Source organism: Salminus brasiliensis, chromosome 5 (genome assembly GCF_030463535.1).
Source record: "Salminus brasiliensis chromosome 5, fSalBra1.hap2, whole genome shotgun sequence".
Classification (NCBI taxonomy): domain Eukaryota; kingdom Metazoa; phylum Chordata; class Actinopteri; order Characiformes; family Bryconidae; genus Salminus; species Salminus brasiliensis.
The window spans coordinates 9,469,150-9,487,810 of record NC_132882.1 but is presented as its reverse complement, the minus strand read 5'-3'; the positions used below and the strand labels follow the sequence as shown (position 1 = coordinate 9,487,810).

At 39.4% G+C, this 18,661-nt stretch overlaps 1 protein-coding gene across 1 annotated transcript; it reads right to left on the bottom strand.

The window, feature by feature from the left end:
• Positions 1 to 13,611: 13,611 nt before the first annotated feature.
• Positions 13,612 to 18,298, bottom strand: ly86 (lymphocyte antigen 86). The gene is made up of 5 exons (XM_072678710.1): positions 18,107 to 18,298; positions 15,305 to 15,394; positions 14,940 to 15,068; positions 14,001 to 14,050; positions 13,612 to 13,902 (listed from the first exon to the last, which is right to left on the bottom strand). The coding sequence occupies exons 1-5, from the start codon at positions 18,234 to 18,236 to the stop codon at positions 13,819 to 13,821; spliced, it is 483 nt and encodes a 160-aa protein (XP_072534811.1). The 5' UTR covers positions 18,237 to 18,298; the 3' UTR covers positions 13,612 to 13,818.
• Between the last annotated feature and the right edge of the window lie 363 nt (positions 18,299 to 18,661).

Genomic DNA, 18,661 nt, shown 5'->3' with positions numbered 1-18,661 from the left:
ACTCTTAAAAAAGTTCTGTAGTGGTTCTTAGTATATGGAACTATAACAAATTAAAGAACGATTAGGAAACATAAGAGGATCGTTACACGGTAAAAGTGTTCTCCAATAAACTTAATATAATTCTGTGGGGTTCTGTAGGAAAGGTGTTGGTTCTATATAGAACCAAGTCAAGTAATATAGCTATTTGAAGGCTTAAATGATACGTAATGTTGTGCATACACTCTTAAAAAAGTTCTTTAGGGGTTCTGTGGAAAAGGCAGTGGTTCTATGTATATAGAACTATGACAACTCCATTAGGATCTTTACAGTGAAGCTGTTCTCCTGTAAGTCAATTAAGACCACGACAACTGAAACAACCATTTGGATGCCTCAGTGAAGTTTAACATGGTAAATTGGTTCTCTATGATGGATAAGCTGTTCTGTATGATCATTTAAAGAACCATTTAAAATGGCTGCATACAGCACCACTATTGCTGTGAGTTAAGATAGGCACTTTTTGAAAGTGAGCACAGATCTCGTACTATATCCTTTACAAGTGGGTTCTTCAGGAGTTCTGTAGTAAAGGTTCCATATAGAAACAGGACATCTCCAAGAAACATTTGGATGCTTAAATGGTTCTTTACACATTTTTTTCTGGGTTCTGCAGGAAGACAGTGGTTCTATATAGCACAATCACAACCTAAAAGAACCAGTTCTTTACGTGGTGAAATGGATGTCCTCTACACTCTTAAAGGTCTTGAAGGATTCTTTAGTAAAGACAATGGTTCTATATATAAGAAAATAGTTCAATATAGAACAGTGACAACCCAAAGAACTGCATGGGTTTTCTCGCACATGATGAAATTATTTTCTCCATAATTAAAAAATGTTTTGTGTGGTTCTTTAAAGAACCTTTTAAAATGGCTTCAAATGTCAGTCAAAATACCTTAACAGTAATGTATAGAACTTTTTGTTAGGAGTAAACTCAAACCTCAGTGTGTATTTAAAAAAAATAAATCTTCCAGATCTTCAAATCAATCAATTATATATAATAACCATGATAACTCAAAGATCCATTTGGAAATAAGTGGTTCTTTCCTTGGTTAAAGACTTGTTCTCTGTGACGGAGAAGCTGTTGTGTATGGTTCTTTAAAGAACTTTCATCTGTGTTGTACCTGACCTGCTCTTCTTTTATAGTTAATGTATTTAGAAAGGTTAATACAAATATATTTGTAATAATTACATTACTCTAACCTGGTTTTAACAGATGTATATTTTTGAGATGTGCAGTTAGAAACCTAACAGAGTTTACAGACTGCTCCTAAAAGCACACTCGTACGTATAGCAGTGGGCAGACTGTGGACATTCCTGTATGGCTACATTACGCACATTTGGTATGTAGTTGAGCTGTAGCCGGCCTAACATCATGGTAGAGTCATTCCGTTGTGAATTTGTCACTTATGTGACTCAAGGCATGAGATATTAAACACAGCCAATGAGATGCCGTAAATGTCAGGTCAGAATAAGCTTAGAAATGCATGCATGAGTGATCAGAGTGCAATCACCTTTCTTTGAAGTTATATACCTTTATCATCATTATGCTTACACTATATTGTAAGAGAAATGGATGGTCTACAATCATCCCAGGTCATTACTTATTCACAATATTATAAAATCATTTGCTAATCATATATAATATTAATTGTTTACCAATTATATTTATAACCAATTAAACTTTAATGTAGTATTAGTTCATTTGAAATGCATGCAATGTGCCGAAGTTGTTTTGTCTTCCAGCAGGCCCAGAGGAACAAGCTGACACCTTACTCCATCCCCTTTATCATGTTTATGCATGCATTCGTAGTGCTAAAGACAGATCCATCACACCCTGTTCCTTTCCTCCAAGGCCCCATACACATATTCACTGGCCACACAGATAACACATCTTCACACACATACTTCTAAAGGAAGGCCTACAACACCCACCCTGACCAATACACCCCCACCCTCACGCACACATTTCCAAGAACACTCATGACACCCGCCCTGATCAATACAATCCCCATCCTCACAGATGTACATTCCACAACATACATCTATTACTCCAATTAATCCTTCCCTCCTCACTTTCACACATCACAGATCTCCTGCCTGCTGCTCCTGCCGGAGAGACTATCTCTTCGTGGACAAGTTCATCGCTAGTAATTATTTGTAATTGTTATATCAGGTCCCGAACATTCATGGCAAAGGTTGCTGAAGAGACACTTAGCTTTAGATGTCATGCTGACCCTCTAGCAGGGCGCTAACTGCCTGTCATGGTGTGATGAGGGGATGCGACCTCACCCGTTAGGGTATAAAACCTCCAGCAAAAGTGCACTGGGGGTGGAGTCTTTTGGGCACCCGCCTGACGACTTGAGACCTTGAGAAGTTGACAGCCAATACTCTCGGAAATTCTCTCAGCTCAACTCGTCCTCATGGAAGTTCTGCTTTTTACTCTGGCTTAGGCCAGACTTCTGATTTTTGGCTTTGGATTTACTCAACCTGACTTTAAACCTGTGATTCATTTTTTTTTTTTTTGCATCATCAGAAACTTGTTTTGACCAGAATTAAACTGGCAAAGCATCTTCAGACATTTTTTGTCACCAAAGACTCCAGAAAACCTTACAATATGGACAAAAGTATTGGGACACCAGCTCATTCATTGTGTTTTACACTGCTTTTGTTGGAGTAACTGCCTCTACTGTCTTGGAAAGGCTTTCTACTATTTCTAATCACTGCTGTGAGGATTTGATTGCATTCTGTGACAAGAGCGTTAGTGAGGTCAGGATGTTGGAAGACCACCATCCCACCTCATTCCCAACTCCCTAAGTCATCTCAGAAGTATTGGATGGAGCACCAACCATCATTCCAGAGAATGCAGTCCCACTGCTCCACAGCTCAGTTCTGGAGGGCTTTAAACCTGTCTAGCCCACACCTGGCGTGGTAAGCATGGTGCAAATAAGTTCATGTTTATCTTATCCAAAGAGTCCTATTCTATGGGCAATACTTCTCTACAGGAACTAGACAAGCTGTATGTGTGTGCATTTGTGCATCTCACAATGTGGCATAATGGATGCCACTTAAAGTAGCTGAATGCCTTCATTGGATGGGGTGTCCACAAATATTTGGACATATAGTGTGTATATACTCATAATTGTACTTGTAAAATTCCAATCTTCACATATCACAGCTTAAAAGGTCAGGGTCAGCCACCCTGTGGTGCCCATGGAGCAGAGATGGTTAAGTGCCTTGCTCGAGGACACAGCAGTGAGCTACATAGACACAAGTATCAAGCCCACAACCCTGCGATCAATAACCCAGTGCATTGACCACTGAGCCAGCATGGGTTTTCATACCTACACATTTATCTGTTACACACTGTCAGCCTTTGTAAAAGACTACTGTAAAGTACTACTGTAATTAAGATAAATATAAAATACCAAAAGAAGTATGGTTTCTGCCGGGAGGAGTGAGCATCCCACTGAACACACCGCCAGTTAAACTGACCTCAACACTGAGGGGCTTTCAGTCATTGTTGAACAGTGGTCCCCATGCCTGCACATTTGAGTGGTTTCCTGGTCTAACACACGTTACGGAACGTACGTGCACCTTAACTTCAACTCAGGAAGGGCTTGTTAAGTTGCACCCATTGCTGACACAGATGTGCAAATGCACACACATACACAGCTTGTCTATTCACTGTAGAGAAGTACTGCCAATAGAATAGGACCCTCTGAAGCAGATAAACATGAACCTATTGGCACCATGCTGCCTAATGCTAGAGGGTTCAAAGCCCCCCAGTATGGAGTTGTGGAGCAGTGGAACTGTGCTCTCTGGAATGATGGTTGGTGCTGCATCGATACAATTGGGATGAGTTGGGGAGGTGATCATTCATCCCTGCCCTCACTACCACAGCACTCTTGTCACTGAAAGCAATCAAATCCTCACAGCAATCTCACCTCCAGAATCTAGTAGAAAGCTTTCTTCCATGGACAGTAGGCAGTAGACAGTAGACAGTTACTCCAACTCTTTTTAATATCCTTGATTTCATAGGAAACAATGAATAACAGGTGTCCCAATACTTTTGTCCATATAGTACATTTCCTTCTATTATGATTTTGAAGAAAAGACACTTCAAAGTTCAGTTGTCTGAACTTTTTACAGTTTGGAACTGTGTGGTTTTTATAATGTAGTACATTGAAGTCTCACACATGTACAGCTGTGACCACAGTCTTATGATCCTTCAGCTGTAACGGGACGATACCCTACATTTTTCATGTATTGAAGGGTACATTGTTAAACTGTTTTTAGTCACTGGGCCTTTAAGGTTGGAATATGCAAATGACATCTGTTCTGATTGGCTGACTTGTATTATGACCCATCAAAAAGCAGTCCAGACTATGAACTGCTCTATGTAACTTCAGGTTTAATGGGTGGAGCTAAGCTCTTGTAGGGTAAATAGTTGGATATATGTAAAGTGTTGATTTTTGTGACATCACAAAAATGTTTAATTGAAAGCTGTCTCTCTATATGGATTGTATTGACTGGAGATTCTGTATATTTTAAACATTTCTTTCCATCAGTTTATAAACTACATCAACTACATCTGCAATTCAGGAATCTACAATATGTGCCCTTTAATGAACTTTGAGCGCAGCAGTGTGCTCCAGTGTTTTCAGTGCAGGCTCAGGCTCAGAAGGCCCTGAGAAGATAAGGGAAGAGGGAGTGGCGCAAAAAAAAACCGGTTTGCATTGGGGACTGGTGACTTGTTTGCCTTGCAGCCTTCAAGGCGTAGCTCAGCAGCGACTCAGCGCAGACGTTTTGGTCCTCGGTTACAGCATGCGCTTAAATTAGCTGCTGCTATCAGAGCAAATGATGCACAACTCTAAACACATTGCATCCATGTACTGCAGTGCATTTTGACCCTTCCCACATGTGGACCTCTCCTCCATACAATGCATTAAAGGATTTTTCGCTTGGCTTGAGGCAGCATTCCTGTGGCAATTCAAAGCAGAGCAACAGCAGAGGGATTTTTTCAGCACACACTACAAGGATGTTCTGTTCAACTCCACAGATATGAATAAGGATTTTGCAGAGTTGCCAGCGTAGTTAATGAATACACGTCTAACTCCAGTCTAAATGCTCGGGTAATCCGGGACCAATCAATCAAAAGCGTGTGTACATTGCAGTTAGCTGAAATATGTACTTTCAAACTTTTCAATGCAAACCACACCTGCTGTGAGTTTTCTGGTTTAGCGGGTCCATTATTAGACTAGAGTTACAGACAAAACATGGAAACATTTATTTATGAGTATTATGTGAAATGAATCCTCTCGAATGCTCTAGCAGAGCTGGGCAAAGTGACGATGTTTTATCGCATCGTGATATATTTTGTTATTGTGATGCACAGTATGCTTTTCTAAGCATATGGAGGATACTGTTAGTGCCTAATAAACACTGATCAGCTGCAGGTTTCATTACAGACAGTGTAATTAGACTGGTTTAATGAGATGAAGAGCAGCAGATGTTGAATTAAAATCACTATATTCAGTAAAGCAGAGTATCTGAATAGTAGATTTTAAAAATCTGTCGCTACTGATGTATTTTATGGTTACATGTATCATGGTTAATATTGTGCATCGTGAAAGTCTTTAAGTATTTAAAATATCGTGATACAGAATTTTGATCGCCCAGCCCTGTGCCCTAGTATAGTGTAACAGAAAATGCAATGTTCCACCCCCAAAATACTAATATCAGGGAGTGTGATGATGTATATATATATACTACCTATATTACCCCAATAATTTACACTTTACCCCAAAGGGGTTTGACTTGTAACAACAGTGCAACCCTTTTTAAAGAGGCTCTATAAAAACTGCTATGCAGTCATTTTTTCTTCTATTTAAAGAAACACACAAAGAACCATTTATGGTGCCTGGTGTTGTCTATAGAACTCTTGAAGGACTCTTTTATGTGAGTGTAGAGGCCAACTAAACTGTGTAAACTAGAATATGGTCAGAAACATTATTTACAGTAATATACATAGTGGTTGAATTGTAACATTGTAACATGGCCATAGGGGCTTAAATACACTGCAGAATACAGTCATCCCTGCTGAAACATCCGGCTCAAGCCCAGCTGGTTTCAGATGGCCTAAGCTGGCCTTCGATGGTCAATGTGATTGAAAGCTGGTCATCCAGGCAATAAGAAATCCCCTAACTGGTTAACCAGTACTTGACCAGCATAATGTATGTTGCATTTGATTCTGGTCCTGCCGGTCATCCAGTGTGCTCATGCTGGTCCTGCTGGTCGAACAGCTTGGTCATGCTGGTTGACCATCGTGGTCTTGCTGGTCATGCTAGTTGTTTAGCCTTATCGGGTTGATCTTGCTTATAGACCAGCTAAACCATCAAATTCAAACAGAAGCATAGCCTGTGCTGGTCTAGAGCTAAGCTGGTCGACCAGCTTAACCAGCTTGATCAGCTTGAGCTGGCCAGGTTGGTTCTTTAAGCAGGGATATGCAACAGTTTGGGCACCTCTGGTCAAAGAAGTCCTCCATAGGGGCCTGACTTCTGCACAGTTTAATACACAATTAAAATGATATATTGATCACAATTCATGCAACAGTTCCTCTTCTGCTCGGTTAAGGCTGATGTGGGTGTGGAGCTTATCTGGAAATGCTGGTCGCAAGGCAGGAATTCCCACTAAATAGGCCACAAGTCCATCACACACATCCCAATTCGCTCACACCTAGAGGGGCAATTTAGCATAGCCAAATTACCTACCATGTGCTTTTACGAGGTGGAAGGAAACCCACTGGGAGAACACACCAGAAACTCTCCACAGGCCATCCCATTTAATACAGTTTGAAGTTAAATTCAGCAAATAAATAAAAACTGTGCTCTAGAATTTACGTAAAATTACCATTGTGGTTTGTCTGCATTCGTGAACTTATTTTTACTTAGAAGTCAACAAGAGTTTTGCATATGACTGTATGCTATTTGCATTCGTTGAATCAGTGGTATGTAATTTACTTTCCGAGTGTTTTAATCTTCCCCAAGCATAGATTTTTATTGCTGTGTTATTTTTCCTCAGTGTTTATTTATGTTTTCTGGTCAAACGTAATCAGGTATTAATTCTACATGAATTCTTCAGGTTTACACAAAAAAACATTATGACTTGGAAGGTTCAGAGCCCTCAAAATTTGGCCTAACATGGCCTAAACAGCTCATCGAATAGTTACAGTAGGGTGAAGGCTGCTGCAGATGGAGTTGGAACTACCGCTCTGAAACTGCTGCTCCATGCCTGCCGGTCTGTCTTCCAGCTCTGCTCTAGCACTGGATGCTCTAAAGTTGCTGTGAGGTACTCTTTCAGCCCCGTTCACGGAGGATAAAGGAAACCTTTTGTTGCTGTGCTGGGTTGTTCCTTAGCAACAGGGCTGCATTTGGATGCCCTGGCAACGGTCAGTAAATAACATCACTCTCAAGTTTCCCTGCTGTTCGGACAGTCAGGTTTCAGCACATCTTCTCTTACTTCAAACTACTGTTATTAAATAAAGCACTATTATTTTGTTTAACGGACTAGATCTCCATTTATGGTTTGTTTTAAGCCACACAGTGAAGTTGCATGTGACCTAGTACAGCGGATACTGTTAATAAGTACTAACCCACTTCTTATGCATTCAAGACACCATTACAAATTAGGCAGGATTACATTTGTGTAGGTCTTGGCAGCTCTGCTGTCTGAAACTGCACACATAAGGTACATAAATAAGTTACCCATTGACTCAAATAGCCCAGACCCATCTTAACTCTTGACTTTCTGTTGTGGTAATCTCCACAGATTTACTCCAAACATGTCTACTGTTATTAAACAGATTTACACGTACATTTATCTTCAAGTGTTTATCCATTAGAATCAATTAGAATATTTGGAAATTAGAATAAATGCATAGAAACAAAACCAGGAGGACCTGCTGGACCCCTTTGAGGCTTGTGCTTGTCTAACAGGCCCATTTCCTGCTAAAAGCAGTGTAAGCTGTTGCTTAGGGATCCAATGTCATCAGGAGCACATTAAACATTAATATTTGGGTCAGTTACTATATTCTCATAGAAATACAGAGGCGACTGGAGCCTCTCAGAAACATTAGGCAGGTCCTGTGTTTTTTTTTTTCCTCTGGTATGTAGTGGTCAGTCCCTACAAAAAGTGCTCCAAGGAAGAACAACCAGTGAACCGGTGACAGAGTCATGACCGTCCAAGGCTCACTGATGTGATACATAGGGGCCCCACCTCTCAGCTTACAGGACTTGAAGGATCTGCTGCTAATGTCATGGTGCCAGACACCACAGGACACTTTCAGAGGTCCTGCGGAGTCCATGCCTTGATGGGTCAGAGCTGTTTTGGTGGCACGAGGGAGGGGCAGGTTTTGGCTTGGTAATGTTATGGCTTATCGGTGTCAATATTGGGAACCTAATCTGGTTAAATGCAGGTTGTGGCATTGGGCAACCAAAATTCAACATCAGGACAATGTTTAATGTCAACGTCAATTTGACGTAGAATAGTGATGAAAGCTGACATGGACAATGTGTTGCCTTTATATTGTGATGTGAAGTAACTGTAAAAATATCAACATTTGGTTGAAGGTTTTGGAGGTTTGGAGACCAAAACCAAACGTCTGCTAAACTTTGCAATGCTAACGTCTACACAACGTGAAACTCTGACTTTGTCAGACGTCAAGATGTTGATGGGTTTAAGTCATGGTGCTAACTAACCAAAATTCACCATCTGTCTAACGTTGGAGGTCAACTCAGAGTACCTGCTGGGTTAGCTCCGTCCATTCACACTGAAGTCAAAATAAGTGATTCAACCTGGACTGCTTTTGCTTTTTGAGTGAGACACACTGCATTCACATTTACATGTATCAGTCCTGAAGACACAATAACCCAAACAGGCTGCTTCATTCTAATGGCCAAAGGGAGGTTGGAATATGTTTGTGTAAACATTAGTTATGACTGTTAGCAAAAGTATTTGGACACCCTTGAAAAAGTCAGTTCTGCTACTTTGCTGTTACAAGTATTTAACTGTGTGCACACAGCTTGTATGATCTCCACAGAAAATCTTTCCTTTGCCAATAAAATAAAGCACTCTGGTTTAAGGTCACCATGCCCAGTGCCTAGCATTCACACTGCTCTTCTGTTTACTTAGAACAAGGGATACACTTCTTGAAAGTCTACTGTCATTTTTTCCAGGGATAAGCACACCTTTCTGCACATTTCATGCTTTGCCCTTATTGCAACTTGTTGGGTTGACATGAAGAACTGTGGATATGCTTGAGGCAACGTAGAGTGTCTCCATCATGGAATTGGATGGAAAACCTTTACAACAGACTGTATCCCATAATAATAATTCCATCACGATTATAAGGTATATGATATCTTTTAAAAAAGGACAGAAATTGACAGTTTTGACTAAACGGATGACGTCTGCTTACCTCCCCTTCAACTCAAGCCCTGGCTACTGAGGTAAGTTACAGAAAAGATGTGTAATGGAACATCACTAACACACATTGGCAACACCCAACACTGCCTTTCAAGCTGATTCAACTTAAGCCATGTCCTGATATTGAGTCACCACTTTACACATAGTAGAGATTTGTGAACATCATCATCCTTCTATTATCAGTGGCAGATGCATCAGATGCATATTGGTCAGTATTTGACTAACAATCCATATCAGAACTATCATTTACAGTTTCAGCTACAACTGAAGAAGGCATTACTTTCCTCAGACTATTATTTCATACATGTAAATGTTGTTGGGCTTTTCTACAGTCGTCTTAGTTTAAGTCGGTTTAAGTAATAATCAACCCAAAACTTCCCAAGTATGCTCTGAAACGTTACACTATGTGTGCAAAAGTATTTGGACACCCCCGAAAAAGTCAGTTCTGCTATTTTGCTGCTACAAGTATTTAACTAAAATATATCCTTTGCCAATAAAATAAAGCACTCTGGTTTAAGGTCACCATGCCCAGTGCCTAGCATTGGCTAGATGGGTGTAAAACCCCAGCATAGGGCTATGGAGTAGGGAAACTGCATTGTCTGGAGTGATGAAGCCCCATACAACCAAAATCCTCATAAGAATGTTTCAATATCCAAAACATGAAATCGCACTGTTGATGTTTTTTGGCCAGATGAACCTGTTTGTTTGTTTGGTCAGTGTAGCAGTGTTGAGTAACAATCCACATTTTCCTATTGGCTTCTGGCATCAATCTATTTGCATACTGGTGTTTGTCATTCCTCTCCCGGGACTACCTTCACTAGTGTGTATGTCTTTCTTATTGTCACTGTCACACAAAAACCTTGTCTCTCCATTTTTGCTGTATTTTCCCCTTTGGACACAATTTGAATCTGGCTATCATTCTTTACATGACGTATAAAGAGTGATGGTGAATGGACCAATAGAAATTCTCCAAATTAGAATAAAATCTTTTTATATTGATTTCCATTGAAAGTTAAGGTTTTTTTCTTCTCCTGTGAATTTGCCATTTTGGAAATACAAATTACGACCGCAACATTATCTTCTTACACCTAACAACTTACAGTATGACCACCTAGCCTTGTTGTTGTTGACTCCAAGTTGGCTGAATTTCAATGTGTCCTGCTGCACAGTGTTAGATCTGACTAAAATGTGTAAGTTGTGTTGCTTCTTCTACTTTCATAAGTTTAACATAATCCTATTAAGTTGATTGTAATGAAGACCCAGCATCGGAATATAAAGATGATCTTAAAGCAACATTATGTAGCATTTTTACTTCAAAATGACAGCTTCAAATAGCTCAGCAGGCTGCTACCTGTAAGTAACTTTGGAGAAGCAGACAGGAAAATGTCTTCAAGAACCAGCTGTAAATGAGGGAGCACTCAAAGCTGAATTTGCATTTACTACAATGGAGTAAAAGTGAATGACACTCCGCACCTGCAGGGGGAGCTCAGGATCAAAAATATTAATTCTCGCATAATGCTGCTTTAACTGAACAGAGACAGTGTTTAATGTGATGCTCGGTCCACTATGTAGGAATCAGTGTTGCGTTAACATGCTTTCGGGACATCCAACCCAGTCCAGTTAATTAGAATGGACTCAAATCACATTAGAGTGATTCACTTCAATTCATTGAGCACAAATAACTCAATCAAACTTCTTAGAAGCTTAGAACCACTTAACACTTTAAATTTCATTTGCAGAAGAAAGGAGCAAAGGGGGTGGAGGGCGGGCAAATGTGAGATCAGACACCAGAAGGCATTTCCACAATTTCCCCATTTCTTCCCCATTTCAAGAAATGTCATAAAACTTTGGACATTTGAGTTTTTTTTGGCGACAATGACATATTTGAATTTAACACATCAGGTCTGATCGCTGAACTGTACACTTATCATAAATAATTGACAGTTTGTGTGTGGTTGCATGTGTTGTTGTCCATCACCCAGAAAAGTCAAGTTAGGAAACAAGACTCATCACCATGTTGTCACACACACACACACACACACACACAACCTTTGGCTGAAATTGGCAGCTGCCACAACTGAAAATATGCATAAAAAAAGGAACCTATGAAATTGTTCAAAGCTGATTTTAGGAAGATCAGGTGCACAGCAATGACTGATGCAGTTTGAACTGTGTGCTATAAATAATAATGCAGAGTACATTTCTTGAGACTGGGTCTGTACTGAACCATGATAAGCGCTGGCCATGTGACTGTGACAAGAATCAATGGCAGGACGAGAAATGTCTAAAAAAGGCTGAAATAGAGGTAGATCTGAAACTGTACATAAACTAAATTCTACTATACTATACTATTTTACTGTACTATACCGTACTATACTATACTAAACTAAACTATGCTAGATTACACTATACCAAACTGTACTATACTAGATTATATTACACTAAACTATACTATATTAAACTATGCTATACTTTACTACACTAAACTATACTGTACTACACTTTACCAAATTATACTATACTAAACTTTACTATGCTACACTAAACTACTCTATACTATTTTATATTATACTATACCAAAATATACTATACTACGCTATATTATATTACACTAAACTATATTATAGTATACTATACTATACTATACTATACTGTGCTATACTATACTACACTAAACTATATTATACTTCACTACACTATACTATACTTTACTATACTAAACTGTAGTGTACTATTCTACACTAAACTATATTATACTACACTACACTATACTATACTAAACTGTACTATACTATACTACACTATACTATGCTTTACTATACTAAACTGTACTATACTTCATTACACTATACTATACTTTACTATACTAAACTGTAGTGTACTATTCTACACTAAACTATATTATACTACACTACACTATACTATACTAAACTGTACTATACTATACTACACTATACTATGCTTTACTATACTAAACTTTACTATACTATACTACACTATACTATGCTTTACTATACTAAACTGTACTATACTATACTACACTATACTATGCTTTACTATACTATACCACACTAAACTATATTATACTTCACTACACTATATTATACTTTACTATACTAAACTGTAGTGTACTATTCTACACTAAACTATATTATACTACACTACACTATACTATACTAAACTGTACTATACTATACTACACTATACTATGCTTTACTATACTAAACTGTACTATACTTCATTACACTATACTATACTTTACTATACTAACCTGTACTATACTAAACTGTACTATACTATACTTTACTATACTAACCTGTACTATACTAAACTGTACTATACTACACTACACTATACTATGCTTTACTATACTAAACTGTACTATACTATACTACACTAAACTATATTATACTACACTACACTATACTATACTTTACTATACTAAACTGTACAATACTTCACTACACTATAATATACTTTACTATACTAAACTGTACAATACTTCACTACACTATACTATACTTTACTATACTAACCTGTACTATACTATACTACACTATACTATACTTTATTATATTACACTATACTATACAATTCTATAGTGTAGGGTAGTGTAGTATAGTATTGTATAGTACAGCAGAATACAGCTGTAGTAGAATACAGCTGTAGCAGATTACAGCTACACTATACTTTTAAAAATGGTTCTTCGAGGGTTCTTTAGTAAAGGTAGTGGTTCAATATGGAACCTCGACAAACAACACCATGGCTCTTTATAGAACCTTTTAAAATGATTCTATATAGCACCAAAAAGTGCCGAATCACCTCTTTTGCATGTAGATAAACAGGTGCATATTAGGAACTTTACTACAGTACTATACACTATACTGTACTAACCTATACTATATTATGCTACACAGCACTATACAACACCTCCTTGTACTATACTATACTACACTACACTTAACCAAAAAATACTATACACTGTACTTTACTACACTATACACAGCAATGTCTTGCAGCTTGTGTCTCAGTGGATGAGAGAAAGGCACTAGAGGACCAGAGGAAGGACATGCACAAAAGGGTTTGATGGCGCCATCTTTTGGAAAAGATTTATATTGCTTCTGCAAAAGATTAAGGATTCATTTTAAGCACCCAGTACTAAAATCATGTAATTAAGTAATGAACACTTTTTTATTTTATCTCTAGCATCTCTCATAGTTATACAGAATATTTACTTCACTTAAGTTGTTCTGTGGGGATTTTAAGACTTGTTTTCTTATTTGTCCTATTTTTCTACTCTGATCACTGAAACTCGATGGTGGAATTCACACAGGCAACTTGGAAGCCGTTTTGGTTTATAGCATGGAATATCAAGTTGTACTGACCCTGTGGGGAGAGAGAGGGAGAGAGAGACAGAGATATGTGAGGCTTATTAAGAATGAATTACAGTGTGTAACTGGTATTCTGTACTATAGGGAACGAACCTCCAGGTGGATCGGCAGTTCAGGCAGAGATTTCTCCACATTGATCAGTTCTGAAAACGTCACGACATCAATCAGTTCATGTACTGCTTCAGCTCAGTCTACATCAGTGTCTACAGGTTTAACAAGACTACAGTACAACGACTGACTGAGGTCCAGTAACAGAGAACCCTTGCTGAACAGTTCAGATTCTTCCTATTCTTATGCTTAGTACTGTTATCCCTGGTACGGCTGGTCACTACTGTTATTCTGAGGTTGAGTCCATGTTCTGTACTCCCACAGCTTCCATCAATCCATCAGTACATACATACATACAGTTGCAGTTGCAATGATTTAACCCACAATTAAATTTATAAGCAAAATGTACAAACTTCCAGCTGTTTGCAATAAACCAATCAAACAAGACCAATTTAAATAGCTTAGCACAACTAATAGAATGAGTGCTTTGCTCCACATTCACCACAAAGACTGCAGTCTTACTCAATTCCTTCATGACGAGCATCTTTAGTGCTTAGTAGAGACTCTTTTGCTGTGCTGCAAATGTGATGCACAGCTAAACACCAGCTTCTGGCAGCATTCCTAAGGAATCTCAGCCCATTCCTCATGGCTAGTGGCCTTCAGTTCACTCATTTTCTTGGGTTTGCTTCTGCAACCTCCTTCTTCAAATTCCACCAAGGATTTTCAATAGGGTTCAAGTCAGGCTACTGTGACGGTCCTTCACTCCAGAATCTTCCAGGACTTTGAGATATGCTTGGGATAATTGTCCTGTTGGAAGGTCCAACAACGCCCAAGCTTTAGCTTCCTCATAGAATGGCCTGATGTTGTCTCCTAGGATACTGGATTGAACCCATCCTGCCCTCGTGTCTGAATGGTTTATTGCAAACAGCTGAGAGAGTGTACATTTTGCAGCTGTTGATGTCATTTTCAGTCCCTTATTCTTACCTCCTTTCTTGCTGCCGCAGAAGGTGAAGCGAGGAAAGTGGGGCAGGCAGAGTGGCTCATCAAAATGGAACTGGGAGACTCCATCAACAGTTAAATCCACAGAAATGTAAAACTCATCAATGGATTGTCCTGGAGACAACACAGGGTTCGTTTTATGTGCCTAAACCTGCTTGTTTGTATCGTTACTCTGCTTTCTTCATGTTTTACTGAAACTGAATCATTGTGCTTTTACTCAATTACAACAGAAACCAGATACACCTACCTGTAGACCCTCCAATTACTCACACATGATCAACATAATCACATGCGTGAACTCTGTCAGTGATACGAGCTGAGTGGGTATGAGTGAAAAACAGGACACTCACTCAGGAGGCTGGACAGTCTCAGTGTAATTGGCTTCGTCCAAATCTGAGCACAAGGGCTGAGGAGGGTGAAGCCTATGTCCTGTAGAGGGTCTGAAAGAACAATGTCAGACAATGTCGGAGGGCTGACATGGACACACACAAACGTTTGTGGTTTCACCATCTGATTGCTCTTTTCACATGATGAGAAAATATAAACTAGTGGTCATCAAGTCCCTACTACTCCTACTGCTACTACTCCTACTGCTACTACTCCTACTCCTACTGCTACTACTCCTACTCCTACTGCTACTGCTACTGCTACTACTACTACTGCTGCTACTACTACTCCTACTGCTACTACTGCTACTACTCCTACTGCTACTGCTACTACTACTACTGCTGCTACTACTACTCCTACTGCTACTACTGCTACTACTCCTACTACTACTACTCCTACTACTACTACTCCTACTGCTACTGCTACTACTACTACTGCTGCTACTACTACTCCTACTGCTACTACTCCTACTGCTACTGCTACTACTACTACTGCTGCTACTACTACTCCTACTGCTACTGCTACTACTACTACTGCTGCTACTACTACTCCTACTACTCCTACTGCTGCTACTACTCCTACTACTACTACTCCTACTGCTGCTACTGCTACTCCTACTACTACTACTACTACTCCTACTGCTGCTGCTACTACTACTCCTACTGCTACTACTACTACTACTCCTACTACTCCTACTGCTACTACTACTGCTACTACTACTCCTACTGCTACTACTGCTACTACTACTACTACTGCTACTACTACTACTCCTACTGCTGCTACTACTACTACTACTCCTACTGCTACTACTACTACTCCTACTGCTACTACTACTACTACTCCTACTGCTACTACGACTACTCCTACTACTACTGCTACTACTACTACTACTGCTACTACTACTACTACTACTACTACTCCTACTGCTACTACTACTACTCCTACTGCTACTACTACTACTACTCCTACTGCTACTACGACTACTCCTACTACTACTGCTACTACTACTACTACTGCTACTGCTACTACTACTACTACTACTACTACTCCTACTGCTGCTACTGCTACTCCTACTACTACTACTAAGGCCCTTTACCCTCTCTGCTCCCCGGGCGCTGGAGTTGGCTGCCCACCGCTCTGGGTGTGTGTGTACTCACTGCCCCTAACACATGTGTGTGTGTGAGTGTGTTCACTACCAGATGGGTTAAATGCGGAGGACACATTTCGCTGTACACTGTACAGTGACAAATACGTGCAACTTTACTTTTTTACTTTTTACTACTACTACTGCTGCTACTACTACTCCTACTGCTACTACTACTACTACTACTCCTACTGCTACTACTACTACTACTACTACTACTACTACTCCTACTGCTACTCCTACTACTCCTACTACTACTACTCCTACTGCTACTACTACTACTGCTGCTACTTCTACTCCTACTGCTACTACTACTACTACTACTACTACTACTACTCCTACTGCTACTACTACTACTCCTACTACTACTACTCCTACTGCTACTACTACTACTGCTGCTACTACTACTCCTACTGCTACTACTACTACTCCTACTACTACTACTCCTACTGCTACTACTACTACTCCTACTACTACTACTACTGCTACTCCTACTACTCCTACTGCTACTACTACTACTACTCCTACTGCTACTACTACTCCTACTGCTACTACTGCTACTACTACTACTCCTACTGCTACTACTACTACTCCTACTGCTACTACTACTACTACTCCTACTGCTACTACTACTACTGCTACTACTGCTACTACTACTACTACTACTACTCCTACTGCTACTACTACTCCTACTGATACTACTACTACTACTACTACCACTTCTACTACTACTACCACTACTACTACTGCTGCTGCTACAACTACTACTACTTCTACCACTACTACTACTGCTGCTGCTACAACTACTACTACTTCTACCACTACTACTACTACTACCACTACTACTACTACTACTACTACTGCTGCTACAACTACTTCTACTACTACAACTACTACTACTACTACTACTGCTGCTGCTACTACTGCTGCTACTACAACTACTGCCACTACTTCTACTAGTGCTACCACTGAAGAAAAGAGAGAAAGAAAAATAACTCAATTTAGTGAAATACAACAGAAAAACAAACTATTATAAGATAAAAACATAAACTGTCTGTTGGTCGTTTACAGTCTGGAGGAAACGTGTGGAGCGTTCTCTTTATCAGCGCTGAAGCGCATGCAGGCGGGTTTAAAACTGAACTGAATCTGTTAAAGTAACAGTCTGTGACTGTTCACAAAACCACAGTCAGTTTAGAGGCGGCGGTAAACACACACACACACACTCACTCAAACACACACACACACACACACACACACACACACACACACACACAAATTCAATGTTTTGTGGCATAAAAAAACATCAGAAAAACAAAATCTCTTTGTAAAACTTATTTTCTGTATGTGTTTATTGTATTATATTTAAAAGATATATATAGTATATATATAGTAGTAGTGTAGTATAAGAAAAAATAAAGTTAATAAAAGTAAATACAAACAAATTACACTTTTAGGATTCAATCTGGGAACTGTATAAATGAGGTTTGAAATATTTGACCCTTACTCAGGTCATCAGTGTCTGAAATCGTACACTCTGAATAAATCTGTATTAGATACTATCTCAATGTCCACCCAACTACAAACACACACGCAGTGTAATTATAGACCCATCAGATCTCACCACAGCTCCTGTATTTGACTCGGATCTTGTTTGAGTTGCACACAGTGTGGACAGGCCAGTGACCGTCCTGCATGTCCACAGAGGGTAGGAGCACCATGCCCAGGATTACAGCAACACTGAGTACCTTCATATTGACCAATCGGCTTCTTCACATTCTCTGTAGATCGAGCCAGAGTTAAAACCCAGAATCTTCTACTGTTCTTTACTGCGAACAGGAAACAGACTAAGCTGAAAAAGGTCGCAAAACTTCCCATTTTGATTCAGCTTCTATGAGAACAAGTTTCGCTTCCCCATGCGTACTGAAAACACTCTTCTGACCGGTCACAGTGAACTCTCATTGTTGTCCATCAGGTCAGAGACTGTGTTTACAGGGGTTGTCTTGGTGTTACCAAATATTACCTCTTCACGATGCTTCCAGAACTGTTCCATGATAAGGCTAAATGTACAAAATAGACCTATTTAATCCTAACTACAACTTGAAAGGACAGACATACCTCAGACAACCTATATTGCTAATTAGGTTTATTAGCAAAAATGCTAACTTTCAGCTGTTTG

Excerpts from the sequence above, each read along its gene's own strand:
- ly86 (XM_072678710.1), bottom strand. The coding sequence starts at position 18,236 with ATGAAGGTACTCAGTGTTGCTGTAATCCTGGGCATGGTGCTCCTACCC. Across the intron at positions 14,051-14,939 it reads CTGCGGCAGCAAGAAAGGAG|AACTGATCAATGTGGAGAAA; the intron begins GTAAGAATAAGG and ends TGACGTTTTCAG. Across the intron at positions 13,903-14,000 it reads AACTGCCGATCCACCTGGAG|GGTCAGTACAACTTGATATT; the intron begins GTTCGTTCCCTA and ends CTCTCCCCACAG.